The sequence below is a fragment of the Mobula hypostoma genome, chromosome 4 (assembly GCF_963921235.1).
Source record: "Mobula hypostoma chromosome 4, sMobHyp1.1, whole genome shotgun sequence".
Lineage (NCBI taxonomy): Eukaryota > Metazoa > Chordata > Chondrichthyes > Myliobatiformes > Myliobatidae > Mobula > Mobula hypostoma.
This window is the reverse complement of record NC_086100.1, coordinates 190,233,290-190,247,668: the sequence shown is the minus strand read 5'-3', so window position 1 is coordinate 190,247,668 and position 14,379 is coordinate 190,233,290. Positions and strand designations below refer to the sequence as shown.

At 43.8% G+C, this 14,379-nt stretch overlaps 1 protein-coding gene across 2 annotated transcripts in view; it reads right to left on the bottom strand.

The window, feature by feature from the left end:
• Window positions 1–12,633, bottom strand: part of LOC134345844 (dedicator of cytokinesis protein 2-like) — a 1,258,793-nt gene extending 1,246,160 nt beyond the window's left edge. Inside the window, exon 1 of one of the 2 annotated variants that reach the window (XM_063047144.1) lies at window positions 12,503–12,633. In XM_063047144.1, the coding sequence (XP_062903214.1) occupies window positions 12,503–12,545 (43 nt within the window). In that variant the 5' untranslated portion in view covers window positions 12,546–12,633. The remainder of the gene's footprint in view (window positions 1–12,502) is intronic. The other variant, XM_063047146.1, reaches the window with a different exon arrangement.
• Between the last annotated feature and the right edge of the window lie 1,746 nt (window positions 12,634–14,379).

Here is a 14,379-nt window from a genome sequence, read left to right as displayed (position 1 = left end):
TCACTACAATTACATGCGATTATGGTGAATGACTCATGGAGAAATTTGTACAATAATGGCCTCCTTCCCTAAAAGGAATGTACTCACTGTAGAAAGCAAAGCAAAGATTTACCAGACTGACCCCTAGGTCTTTCATACAAGAAGAGAATGAAGAGGTCAAGACTCTATTCTCTACAGAGTAGAAGAATACAGAACAGTAAAGCACAGTACAGGCCCTTCAGCCCATAATGCTCTGCGACCCATTAACCTACTCTGAGATCAATTTAACCTGCCCTCCTACCTAGCCCTCTATTTTTTCTATCATCCATGGGACTATCTAAGAGTTTTTAAAAGGCCCCTAATATATCTGCTTCTAACACTATACTTGGAAGGGTGTTCCACACACTCACCACTCTCTGCGTAAAAAAGCATCCCCTCTACACCTTACTCCAATCTCATTAAAATTATGCCCCCCCCCTTTAATAGCTGGGGAAAAGTCTCTGGCTATCCTCTCAATCTATGCATCTTATCTTGTACACCTCTATTAAGTCACCTCCTACCCTTCTCTTTGAGCAAGAGAAAAGCTCTAGCTCATTCAACCTATCTTCATAATTTAAGCTGCTATCTAATCCAGACAGCATCCTGATAAACTCCTCTGCATCATCTCTAAAAGCATCCACATTCTTCCTATAATGAGGCAACCAGAACTGAACACAACATGCCGAGTGTGGTCTAACAAGAGTTTTACAGAGCTGCAACATTACCTCGCGGCTCTTGAACTAATGAAGGCCATCACACCATACGTCTTCTCAAGGACCCTATCAACTTTGAGGCAACTTTGAAGGAGCTATGGTCATGAACCCCAAGATCCCTCTGTTCCTCCACTTTACAGAGAACCCTGTCATTAACCCTGTATTCTGCCTTCAAATTCAACAACAGGCAAGTTTATCGGAACGTGCAAAATTCTCAGCAGTCTACACAGGAAGGATGTTTCCCCTGGCTGACAGACTGCACAGTTACAGACCCAGAGTACCAAGTGAGCCATTTGTGACTAAAAGAAGTTGTTCAGTCACACACAGAGTGGTGAATTCCTGGAATTATCTACCGTGGAGGTTCAGTGATTGATTTCCTTCAGATCAGAGATTGGTGGATTTTTGGATGGAAGGTTTGAGTTTCGCAGCAACAGGACAGGAAACTAGGATTAACCTCTTGATTGCAAGGTCCAGTGGCCCACTCCTGTCCCTAAGAGTAATGAGTTCAAAGATGAAAATATTAGCTTTATTTATCACATGTACGTCAGAACATACAGTGAAATGCGTCATTTTGTGTCAACGCCCAACACAATCCGAATATGTGCTATGGGCTTTGTAACTTCAAAACATTAAATTAATTCAAAGAAACTCACCAGAGCCTGGAAATATGAGTGTAGTTCAAGTTTACTTTAGGGGAGGTGCGCATATATCATGTGGTAGTTTGATGACGTATGGAATTAACATTTTTACATAATTAATTAAATGAACAAGAATACTTAGTCAAGCATATGTACACATGTTTACACATACAAGATTCCTCAAATATTCCTGAAGTATTAAATACACAACTGTCACCATGATTCTGGTGCCAAAATAACATGCCTACCAATTTACTCACACAAACCCATATATCTTTGGAATGTGGAAGGAAGCTGGATCACCCAGAGGAAAACCATGCAGTCATGGGGAAAATATACAAACCCTTTACAGACAGCGGCAGAAACTGAACCGCTACTGGTGATCGCTGGCGCTATAAAGCGTAATGCTAACCACTATATTACTGTGCCACCCTCTAACATACAGTGCAGACTAGGGTAGGATGACATTTGCTGTAATAACATTCCGGGAACTTCACAGTCACTATTCCTGATGCTAGCTTTTTATTTGCCAACTTTCTTCTTTTTTTTAAAGTTTAAATAGCTGTTGTGACAAGATGCAAATTAATGTTTCCAGACAGTTGATACACAAGAGACTACAGATGTTGGAATGCAGAACAACAATCGGCCCACTGGAGGAACAGCATCTGTAGGGGAGGAAGGCACTGTCGAAATTTCGGGTCAAATCCCTGCATTAGACAGGAGAATGGAGAGGGAAGATGGCCAGTATAAAGAGGACAAGTGGGAGTGGTGAGACTTGAGCACAAGGTAAGTGAGTGGACCGAGGAAGAATGAAAGATTACAGGCAGTTGGAGCAGATGCTCCTCACCCTGCCGAGCTCCTCCACAGGATTGCTTTTTTTTCCCCCAGAAATCAGAAGCCCCCTCATTCTTAGGCAGTGCCTTTGGGTTAAGGTGACAATGAGATTCCCCCCTCATTCTTCCAAACTCCAGTGAGTCCAGGCCCAGAGCCGTCAAACGCTCCTCATATATTAACCCTTTCATTCCTGGAACATTCTCACAAACCACCTCTGGACCCTCTCCAATATCAGCATACCCTTCTTCCATATATGGGGCCCAAAACTACTCCCAATAATCCTGACGTGTCCAATAATGTATCCTGACGAAGGGTCTCGGCCCGAAACATCGACTGTACTTCTTTCTGTAGCTGCTGACTGGCCTGCTGCGTTCCACCAGCATTTTGTGTGTGTTGCTTGAATTTCTAGCATCTGCAGATTTTCTCGTGTTCCCAATAATCCAGATGCATTCTGACCAGTACCAATTTCTCCCACTCCAGTCCTGTGGATTGCAAGATGACTAATGAAGGCCCACTGACCCCGAGGCATTCTGGACAGCAAGTTCTTTGAAGGGTTGGTGGATGGGTAAAAAGAACATCCTCTATCCATATGTGTCCCCCAGAAAGAGGCCTGAGACGCTCAGAACCTTTTTGAATGCACTTTCCCCATTTTGAGCAGTCAGAGCCAAAGTTTCCGATGACATGACAGGGCTGTGATGTCTATTGACGAGAACATCCTTGGAAAAGTTGCCCTGGTTCTCCAATTAATGGTGCCTGTTTCGGATCCTGGTATCAGACACAACGTCGACATGGCTTCCCCAAAGAAGCAGACCGAGTAACTATAGAGCCTGTGGTAGGGAACGTTGGACTGGGAGGCAACACCGGCCCTGGCTTGCCTTCTCACACACTGGATATAGAAGCTTCCAAGAGAACAGCATTGGTATCTCTCCGGGGCATTGAGTTGTCTGCTGTATGCACAATGATACCAACCAACAGTTTAACAATGGAACCAATCTCAGTGAAGATGAGGTATCAAATAATATTTTATCATTGGTCAAACCATAAGGTCATAAGACCAAAGAGCAGAATTAGGCCATTTGACCCATTCAATCATTGCTGATTTTCTATCTCCTCAACCCCTCTCTCTTGCCTTCTCCCTGGAACTTTTGACACCATTACTAATCAAGAACCGATTAGCCTCTGCTTTAATGCACCAAGAGTTGACCTCCATCGCCATGTGTGGTAATGAATTCCACACATTTGCCACGCTCAGGCTGAAGAAACTCCTGTTCAGTTCTATTCCACCCTGAGGCTGTGCCCTCTGTACGAAACATCCTCTCAACATCCAGCCTTTAAATATTCGGTAGGTTTCAATGAGAATACCCCTCATTCTTCTAAACTCCAACAAGTCCAGCCCGGAGGCATCAAACATGGCTCATACACTAACCCTTTCCTTCTGGGCTCATTCTCGCAAACCTCCTCTGGACCCTCTCCAATGCCAGCATATCTTTTTCCATATGAGGCCCAAAACTGCTCACAATAATCAAAATGCTTTCTGACCAATATCAATGATTTTCTCAATCTCTCTCTCTCCACAGTGTTACAGCTTACCTTTTACAAGCTTCTCATAGAAATAGAGCTAATTTTTAGAACTAACCAAAAACTGTTCAACCTTATACACCAGAAGCAAGGTCACCCAAACCTTAGTGGTTGGGCTGCAACGTGCACAGCATGCTTACTTGTACGAACTCTCAAATGCCAAGCTCCAAAAGATCGCCAACTCATTCTCCGAAGCATATGAGGTCATGCAGCACAGAAACAGGCCCTCCTGCCCAGCTCATCCATGCCAACCAAAATGCCCATATAATCTAGTCCATTTGCCTCCTTTTGGGCTCCATTCTTCTAAATTTTTCCTATCCATATACCTGTCCCTTATGAGTTGTTAGTGGACGCACCTCAACCACTTCCTCTGGCAGCTCATTCTAAACATTGTGTGTGAAAGGTGTTCATAGGGTCCTTACTAATTCTTTCCTCATTCCCCTTACCCCTATCCCCTCGATTCCCCAATTCAAAGGTTCAATTAAATTTATTTTAATGTTTCAGAATGTATACAGTATAAAATGTGAAATTCATCCTCTTCACAGACATCCATGAAACAAGATCCCCATAGAATGAATGATAGAAACAAAGCCCCCAAAGACCCCCCACCCTGGGAAAAAGAAAATAGGACTGGATAGGCTTTACCACTTCCACAAGTTCCTAGCCCTCTACCAATCTGCCCCCAATGTACCACACCACTATCCAATAATAAATTTTCACAGTGAAATCTTCAAAAATGTAGACAATGACCCATAACTAGAGAGTCACTTCTCAGCAAAAGATGACCAACAATATTTAGGAAAAGGGTATTTGAAGATTAAGACTGGTGACCTTGCACAAAGGTCATGGTCCTCTGGGCAGCAGTAATCCCTGTCCTTAAATATGCTTCTGACATCTGGACTACCGAAAGCAGGCAGCTCAAGCCTATTTGAAGTTTCACCAAAAATGGAAAGATAAGCAAAATGATGCCAATGTTTTCTCCTCAATCCAACATCCCTGACAGTTAGGACGTACAACAGTACAACATAATATAGGCCCTTCATCCTGTGATGATGTGTTAACTATTTAACCTATTCTAAGATCAAGCTAGTCCTTCCCTCCTACATAGCCTTCCATTCTTCTTTCATCCATATTCCTATCTTAAATGTCCCTAATTGTCCTTTCTTAGAATTGAATTGAATTCAATTCGAATGCATCTTCCTCTACTACCATCCCTGGCAGGGAGTTCCACAAACCTACTACTTTCTGTGTAAAACCCTATTTCTGACAGCACCTCAAATCACCTTAAAATTATGCCCCTTCCTGTTACCTATTTACACTTTGGGAAAGAGGCTCTGGCAACCCATCCATACCCCTTATCATCTTGTATACCTCTATAAAGTCACATCTCATCCCTATTTACTCAACCCATCCTCATGGGACATGTACTCGAATCCAGGCAGCATCCTAGTACAGTTCATCCGCACCCTCTCCCAAGCTTCCACATTCTTCCTCTAATGGGTCAAACAGAAGTGAACACAATACACAAAGTTTTACAGAGCTGCAGCATTACCTCGTGGATCTTGAACTCAAGCCCCCTACTAATGAAGGCCAACACGCCATATGTCTTCTGAACAATCCTATCAGCTTGCAAGGCAAATTACGAATTATGAAATTCATATCATGAAAACCACATGAAGCAAATTATGAAAACAATGGAATGCTTTCAAAATGTTTATCTTAGTCTGCTCAATTCCAAATGACACGTTTATTTTTTTTATGATTTCTTATACACCTATTCAATTAGTATCATAACATTGAGGTATTTGTGGACGTGGACCCAAGATCTATCCGTTCTTCCACACTGCTCAGTGTGATACCATTAACCTCGAGGCCCTAGTTTACTTCTGTTTACCATACTGGATTGGCCACACTGTTGAATTACCACGTTGTCCTTACATCCCCAAACCAGACTCTCAAAACAAACATCCTATCCCAATTTATCACAGGTCAAGATTACCTTGAAGGAATGCAACATCCCCACTGTTTCCTGGGAAACTCTCACAGGAAATGAGGAAAGGGATTTTTTGCTGGGTGGTATCAAGAACTTCGAGATCGTTCACCAACAGCACAATGCAGCCCTGTGCAAGTGGCAGAAAAATGGACCACCTCACATCTACCCACCCGCCACTCTGAGAAGCTCCTCTGAAATGTTCTGTGCAAATGTCCCACATTAACCTCGTCAGTCAGCTCAAAGCCCATGAAAACTGACAGGAAGGAAGGGTTGAGGAACCATCCCAGGAGGGTACAGATGCATAGGGGTCACTACTGCCCTGTACCCTGCGAGTTTTTCTCCTGGCTTTGAGGTCCTTTGAAGCCCTGGGTACTTTTCAGTACCAGACTATGCATCTGGATACCAGTTTTATAACTTGACCACTCCTTTTTAACAATGAATAAACTTCAAAAGAATTTTGACTAACTGTAATACATTCCAGAACCTCTTGACCTTGGTTGTGAAAGGACCGATGCATTCTTTCCTCCCTTTGCTTCTTTCCTTCCCCCACTGGAGAAAGGACTCTTGTGAGTTCTCCACCAAACAGCCAAATGGGTTTCAAGGATGATCACCCAACAAGAACTGACACTGTTTTCACTTCCAAGAAAGAAAGGAGCAGACTCTCGCCCCATCAGTTTGGTTTGAAAGCACATCAAACCACTGCATGATCACTCAGTGTCCAGTCAGCACTGTGTGGCTGGGGTTTGGAGGCTGTGCTGTTGCCCCTTTTCTCTTTGTTAGAACTTTACAACATAGAACATTACAGCATAGTGCAGGCCTTCAGCTTATAGTGTTGTGATGGCCTCTTAACACATTCTAAGATCAATCTAACCCTTCCCACCTATATAGCCCTCCATTTTTCTATCATCAATGTGCCTAACTAAGAGTTTCTTAAATGTCCCTGATTATACTGTCTCTACCACTGACCCTGGCAGGGTGTTCCATGCATTCACCAAACTCTTGTGTAATGAACTACCCTCTGACAACTCTGGCTATACTTACCTCCAATCACCTTAAAATTATGCCCATTTGCATTATCCATTTCCTCCCCAAGGAAAAAGTCTCTGGCTATCCCCTCTATCACTGCCTCTTATCATCTTGTACACATTTATCAAGTCACCTCTCATCCACCTTCATTCTGAAATCCCAGGCTTACTCAATCAAACTTAAGGTAGCATTCTGGTAAATCTCCTCTGCACTCTCTCTCTGAAGCTTCCATGTCCTTTTTATAATGATACAACCAAAACCAAACACAATACTCTGAGTGTGGTTTAACCAGAGTTTCACAGAGCAACAAATTTTACCTCATGACTCTTCAACTCAACCCCCGACTAATGAAGGCCAATGCACCGTATGCCTTCTTAACAACCCTTAACAACTTCCTTTGGTCTTGCGTCTCCGTGCCACAGGCCTGAACACAAACCCATCGGACATGTCATCAGATTAGATACTCCCAGCAGGAAATTGCTTGAAACCCTTCCACTTAACATGTATCCCTCATGCAATGTCAAGAATTCAGATTATTTGCCCAATCTCTTCTCACCATTTCTGGGAGTACTCTGCACAATTGCCTGCTGTGTTCTGCACTGGGGCCTAGAACCTGTGCTTTGAATCTCCTGCACTGGGGCCTAGAACCTGTGCTTTGAATCTCCTGCACTGGCTAAAGTTTTACAAAGAGGGATATATTAATGATTCCTCTTTTTTAAACCCGGATCTCATTCACAAGATAAATATCAACAGCTTTCAATGAGTTCTTCTAACATAAGCCATAGTTGCAGGGGGATGGGGACCAGAGCACCAGAGCAGAGAGTGGAGTGGCTGCAGGTGAAGATGTTGTTGAGACTAAATACAAAGTCAGGAATCGAAAGGTTGAGCATGGGGGGACGCATGTTCAAGTCAGGAAAAATGTCACAGCAGTGCCCAGACAGGATAGGCTGGAGAACTCATCTATGAGGCTATATTGGGGGAAGTGAGGAATAAGAAAGGGCAGACCACATTAATGGATTCATTTATAGACCACCCTACAGTCAGCAGGATTTAGGGGAGCAAATTTCTTGAGTGAGCGTGGACTGTTGCAAAAAACATAAAAATGTGATGGTAGGTGATTTTAACTTTTCACTTATTGACTGGGATTCCCATACTTTAAAAGGACTAGATGGGACAGAGTTTGTCAAATGTACTCAGGAAAGTCTGCTTAGTCAATACAGAGAGTTCCCAACTAGAGAGAGTATGATATGAGATCTCCTATTAGGGAATGAGGCAGGGCAGGTGACAGAGTTAATGTAGAGGAACAGCTTGCACCTTGTGATCGTAATGCCATTAGCTTCAGGATAATTATGGAAAAGGATAAGTCTGGTCCTTGGGCTAAGATTCTAAATTGAAGAAAGGCCAGTTTTGATGGTACCAGAAAGGATCCTGCAAGTCTAGATTGGGACAGGCTGTTTTCTGGCAAAGGTGTACTTCGTAAGTGTGAGGACTTCAAAAATGAAATTTTGAGATAAAGAGTTTGTATGTTCCTGTCAGAATAAAAGGCAAGGATAACAGGTCTAGGGAACCAAACTTTGAGAGATATTGAGGCCCTAGTTAAGAAAAAGGAGGTGCATAACAGATGTAGGTAGACAGGAACAAATGAGGTACTTGAGTATAAGAAATGGAAGGGAACACTTAAGAAGGAAATTAGGAGAGCTAAAAGAAGGAATGGGATAGATTCGACAGCTACATTAAGAGCAAAAAGATAACAAGGGACAAAATTGGTCCTCTGGAAGTGATCATCTATGCTTGGAGATGAATGGGATGTGGGAGATCATAAATGGATTTCTTTACATCTGTACTTACGCAGGAGACAGACCCAGAGCCAACAGACGTGAAGCAAAGCAGCGGCAAGGTCATGGACCATATACAAACTGCAGAGGAGGCGTGTTTGCTATCTTGAGGCAATTCCCCAGGGTCTGTCAAAGTGCTCCCCTGGACCATGTGGGAGGCTAATGCAGAACTGAAGGGGCCCGAGCAGAGATATTTGAAATGTCCTTAGCCACGGGTAAGGTGCCAGAGGATTGGAGGATATGTAAAGTTGTTTCATTGTTTAAGGAAGGCTCTAAGAATAAACCAGTAAGTTATAGCCTGATGGGCCTGACATTAGTAATGGGCAAGTTATTGGAAGGTATTCCATGGAACCAGATATACAAGTATTTGGATAGACAGGGACAGATCAGGGGTAGTCAACATGACTTTGTGCATGGTAGGTTATATCTAACCAATCTTATAGAGTTGTTCGAAGAAGTTACCAGAAAAGCAAAGGCAAGGCAGTGTATGTTGTCTATATGGTCTTTAGCATGGCTGTTGACAAGGTCCTGTATGCAAGATTGCTCAAAAAAGCTCAGTGCCTTGCCATTCTAGATCAGGTAGTCATATGTATAAGACATTGGCTTCACAGGAACAGCCAGAGAGTGGTGGTAGATGCTTGCGTCTGACTGGAGGCCTTTGACTAGAGGTCGCCACAAGAATCGATGCTGTGTCCATTGCTCATCATCTACATCAATGATCTGGATGATAACGTAGTAAACTGAATCAGCAAATTTGCAGTTCACACCAAGACTGGGGTTGTAGTGGACAGTGAGGAAAAAGCTTGCAATGGGATCTGAACCAGCTGGGAAAATGGGCTGAAAAACGACAGATGGAACTTAATGCAGACAAGTGCATGGTGTTGCACTTTGGGAGGGAAAACTAGGGTAGGACTTACATGATGAGCAGTCGGACACTGAGGAGTGTGGAAGAACAGAGGGATCCAGGAATATAGATCCATAGTTCATTGAAAATGCTGTCACAGGTAGATATGGTGGTAAAGAAAACCTTCATTGGCCTTCATAAATCAAAGTATTGAGTACAGGAGGCGGGATGTTATGTTAAAGATTTAAAACATTGGTGAGGCCTAACTTGGAGTATCATGTACAGTTTTAGTCACTTATCTACAGGAAAGACGTGTGGTTTAAGATGAGGCCGGTGAAGCTCAGAAACTACTTGGCAGCGGCAAACAAAACAAAGAAAACTACTAACTACTTTTCTTAATCACACTTTTTTTCTGGCAAACGATCACTGCAATCAATATCCTGTAACTTCCCTTTCAGAGTTAAGCTTTCGATGCACCTGTACCACCTGGCAATTTCGCAGTGTGAACCGACGTCTCACAGGTGCGGGATGGTTACAGTTTGCAGTGTACGGGCTTATTCGAGGCGGTGGGGCCTGAGAGTGGGGAATGAGCCGATGTTTGGCCATTGCTGGAGCTGACTCCGAGGCAATTCGATGTGGCAGAACCGAGGCTGAGAGTGGGGAGGCGAGGCAAAGTCGTGGTAACGGAGCCCATGCCTGGGCCCAAGAGTGAGGAATGACCTGAGGTTTGGATGGTTTAAGCGCGCGGGACAGATTGTTGGAGCCGGAGGCGAAGGATAGGCTGGTTCAGCTCGCTGCTCCGCAGGTTTACTTGGCTCTGCGTTGAACTGATGGTCTGCAACTAATGGGTCGCTGGAATGGCTGCAGTGATGACTGGCTTCGTAGCTGTGGACTCACTCTTGTGAACTTCACTTGTTTTCTTGCTTTTGTCATTTGCACAATTCTTTTCTGCACACTGGGTGTTTGGTGGTCTTTTTAAAAAAAGTAGGGGGGGCGGGTTCTACTGGGTTTCTTTGCTTTGTGACCGCCTGGAAGGAGATGAACCTCAAAGTTGTATATAGCACACATATTTAATAGTAAATGCATTTTGACTTTGAATAAGATTGAAAGATTGTGGAGAAATTTACAAGGATATCACCAGAACTTGAGGACCTGATTTAGAGGGAAAGGTTGAACAGGTTAGGACATTATTCCCTCGAGCATAGGAGAATGAGAAGAGATCTGATAGATGTATACAAATAATGAGGGGTATAGTCAGAGGAGATGCAAGCAGGCTCTTTCTACCGAGGATGGTGGGTGAGACCAGAACTAGAGGATAAGGGTGAAAGGTGAAATGTTTAATAGGAACATGAGGGGGAACTTCTTCACTTGGAAGGTGGTGATAGTGTGGAACGAGCTGCGAGCGGAAGTGGTTCGATTTCAACATTTTAAGTTGTGTTGCTCTATGTTCGATAACACACATTCAGACTAATAATTCTGCAAATGAAGCTGGAAGTGGTGCAGAAAAAAGATTCACAAAATGTTACTGGAACCGGAGGGCTTGAGTTATAAGGAGAGGCTGGATAGGCTGGGACTTTTCCCTGGAGTGAAGGAGGTTGAGAATGGATATTTTTAGATAGATTAGCTTTATCTGTCACGTGTACATTGAAAGAGTCAAATACATCATTTCTGTCAATAACCACAGTCTGAGGATGTGCTAGGGGCAGTCCACAAGTGTAACCATGCTTCTGACGTTAGTATGCCATGCCTATAACTTACTAACCCAGTTCAGGAACTGGACCATTCCTATCGTACAATGACAACGCTTCAGATGAATTTTGACTGGCTGTAATACATTCCAGGATCTCTTGATCTAGGTGAAGAAAGGCCCCATGAAATCATTCCTCTTTTCCCCCCACTCCTTCCCCCCCCCCCCCAAAGAAAGAACTCTAGGAACTGGAGGGAAATCCACAAAGTCACGTGGAAAATGTACAAACTCCTTACAGACAGTGGTGGGAATTGAACCCTAATTGCTGGTGTTGTAAAGCATTGTGCTAACCATGACCTTACCATGCCTTTGAAGGGTATATAAAATCATATGGGGCACACATTCACGTTTATTGTCATCTGACTGTATATCTATATATAACCAAAATTAAAAAAAATTCATCCGGACCACGGTGCGCTCACAATACAGACGTCACACACATAGCATAAAACAAAAAGTATTTAGGAAAATAAAGAGAAAGATGTCGTATAAATGAAATCGCCTAGAACTTTGACATGGAATGCACTGTCTTTTTTCCGCTTAGAGTCGCAGCTGATTTAGTTGTCCCAAGAGAGGTTTAGACATTCCCAAACACACACTGGAGTTTAAATGCTCCACGTTACTCAATAAACACAAGCGATTCTGTAGACACTTGAAATCCAAAATACCACACACAAAACGCTGGAGGAACTCAGCAGGTCAGGCAGCATCTATGGAGGGGAATAAACTATTGACGTTTTGGACGGCCCCCGGAATATCGACTGTTTATTCCTCTTCATAGATGCTGCCTGATCTGCTGAGCTCCTCCTGCATTTTGTATGGCATGTTGTCGCATTACCGAGTGCCACCTGCAAGCCGCCTGTGCTTTCATACTGGCGTTTCCGTAAGGCGCGTTGCAGAGAGTGTTTCGATTTGAATGTGTGACAGATTTCGAGCGCACAGTGACTGTACCCTGCAGATAGGAACTGGGGGACGTTCTTGGAGCCTCCACTGAAATGCATGTAGAATTTCACTCCCTTCGCTACTGGACACTTCACACTCCTTATGCCCGGGGTCATACTTGGCTCTTTCAACGGGTTTACTGATTTTAAACCACATCCTGTTTTCGTTATCCAATTTTGTTGTATGTAAGTGTCTACTCAGATGGCCAGGAAACAACTGTTGCTTTACTCCCCTCCACCTTACATGCTGGAACGCAGAGACTTCGCCGAAACTGCATCCATTTCTATTAACTTTACAAAAAAATCAAACGGGCAGATAGCCCATTGGAACTCACCCACTCCATATTTGGCGTCCACAGAGCGGCTCCAAGAAAACATGTCTCGTGCGTCTCAGCAAAACATTAAAAGAAATGCGAAAGTTTTTTTTTGCAAGGCTCCCAATACTCCGTTCAGTGCTAGAGTTGAGACACAAGCCAATCACATGTTTCTGTTACGTCACGTATGAACGATGAAGCAAGGAAGCTGTCCAACACAGAGGTGATGGGGCAACTCGTCAATCAAATATCGAACGTCCTCATCGTTGGCTCTTCGTTACTCCAGAAGTATTCCTTCTTCCCCCCATTCCGAGCCAGTCATTCTCATTATGATTAACCCTTTACGTGACTACTTCTAACCGATACCGTGAGGAGCTTGGTGCCAGAACAAATAGGGCGCTGACTGAAACCTGGAAATCTGGCCAGAAACTTTAATCATAGAGTATAGAATGGTGGATAAGCAGGAGCTGCTGCTCACGACAAACTGGTATCTCCTAATTAGCTAATACCTTCTGCCTGCGCATGGTCCATATCCTTCCATTCTCTGCACGTTATGTGCCCAGGAGCTTCTTAAATGCTTCTATTAAATATTAAATTAGAACAGATTTTATTTGTCACATGTACATCTACATTTTGGGTGGCGGGGTGAAGCTACATTACTGCTAAAGGAGGAGTAAGGCAATCCTTGCCTTGGCTAGCCTGCAGGTCACCCTTGGGCAAGGCGTACCACCTGCGTCATTCACTCACCACCCCCCTCCCTGATCAGGGTCACGTGAAGGAGGTGGTGGAAGGTCGTGTGAGCAGATGGTGCATATCACAAGTCCTGGTTAGGTGACCACTGATGCCAGGCGGACAATCTCTGAGGAGTGTTGATAATGGCTGGTGTCACCCATCTTGTGAAGACACTGCCCAGAAGACGCCAATGGCAAACCACTTCGGTGGAAAGATTTGACAAGACCAATCATGGTAATGCATACCATATCACCCACATCATACGACATGGTGCGTAATGATGATGACACTGAAGCCTGCAGCAAAATGTGTAATTTGCGTCCAATCAAATCAGTGAGGATTATGCTGGACAACCCGCAAATACCTCCACACTTCCCACGGGAAAATTGCATGCCTAAAACTCACTAACCCTAACCACTACGTCTTTGGAATATGGGAGGAAATTGGAGCTCCCAGAGGAAACCCACACAGTCATAGGGGGAACATACTAACACTCACAGACAGTGGCAGGATTAAATCCTGAATGGTGATCGCTGTCATCACAATAGCGTTGCACTAATTCCTACACTACCATGTCGCCCACCACCATATCTGCCTCCATTACTTCCCCTGGCAGTGCATTCCAGGCACCCCATTTTGAATTTTAAAAAACTTGCCCTGCATATCTCTTTTGAAATTGTTAGCTCTTGCGTTACATGCATGAACTCGAGCATTAGACATTTCAAACCCTGGGAAAACAATGCTGCTGTCTGATCTATCTATGCCTCTCATAATTTTATAAAGCTCCATCAGGTCTCCGTTCACCTTCTGCCACCCCAGAGAAAACAGCCCAGGTTTGTCCTCACTCTCCCTATAATGCCCTTTAATCCAAGCAGCATCCTGGCAGACCTCTTCTGCACCCTGTCCATAGTCTCCACATCTTTCCTATAATGGGGCTGACCAGAAATGAATGCATACTCCAGATGTGTCCTAGCTGGACATTTATAAAACTAGGACTTAACTTCCAATTCTTGAACCCAATGCCTTGACCAATAAAGGCAAGCATGGCAAATGTCTTCCTTACCACCCTCTCAATCTCTGTAGCCATTTTCAGAGACCTATACACTTGGACGCCAAAATCCCTTTGTACACCAACACTGTTAAGGGTCTTGCCATTAACGGATACT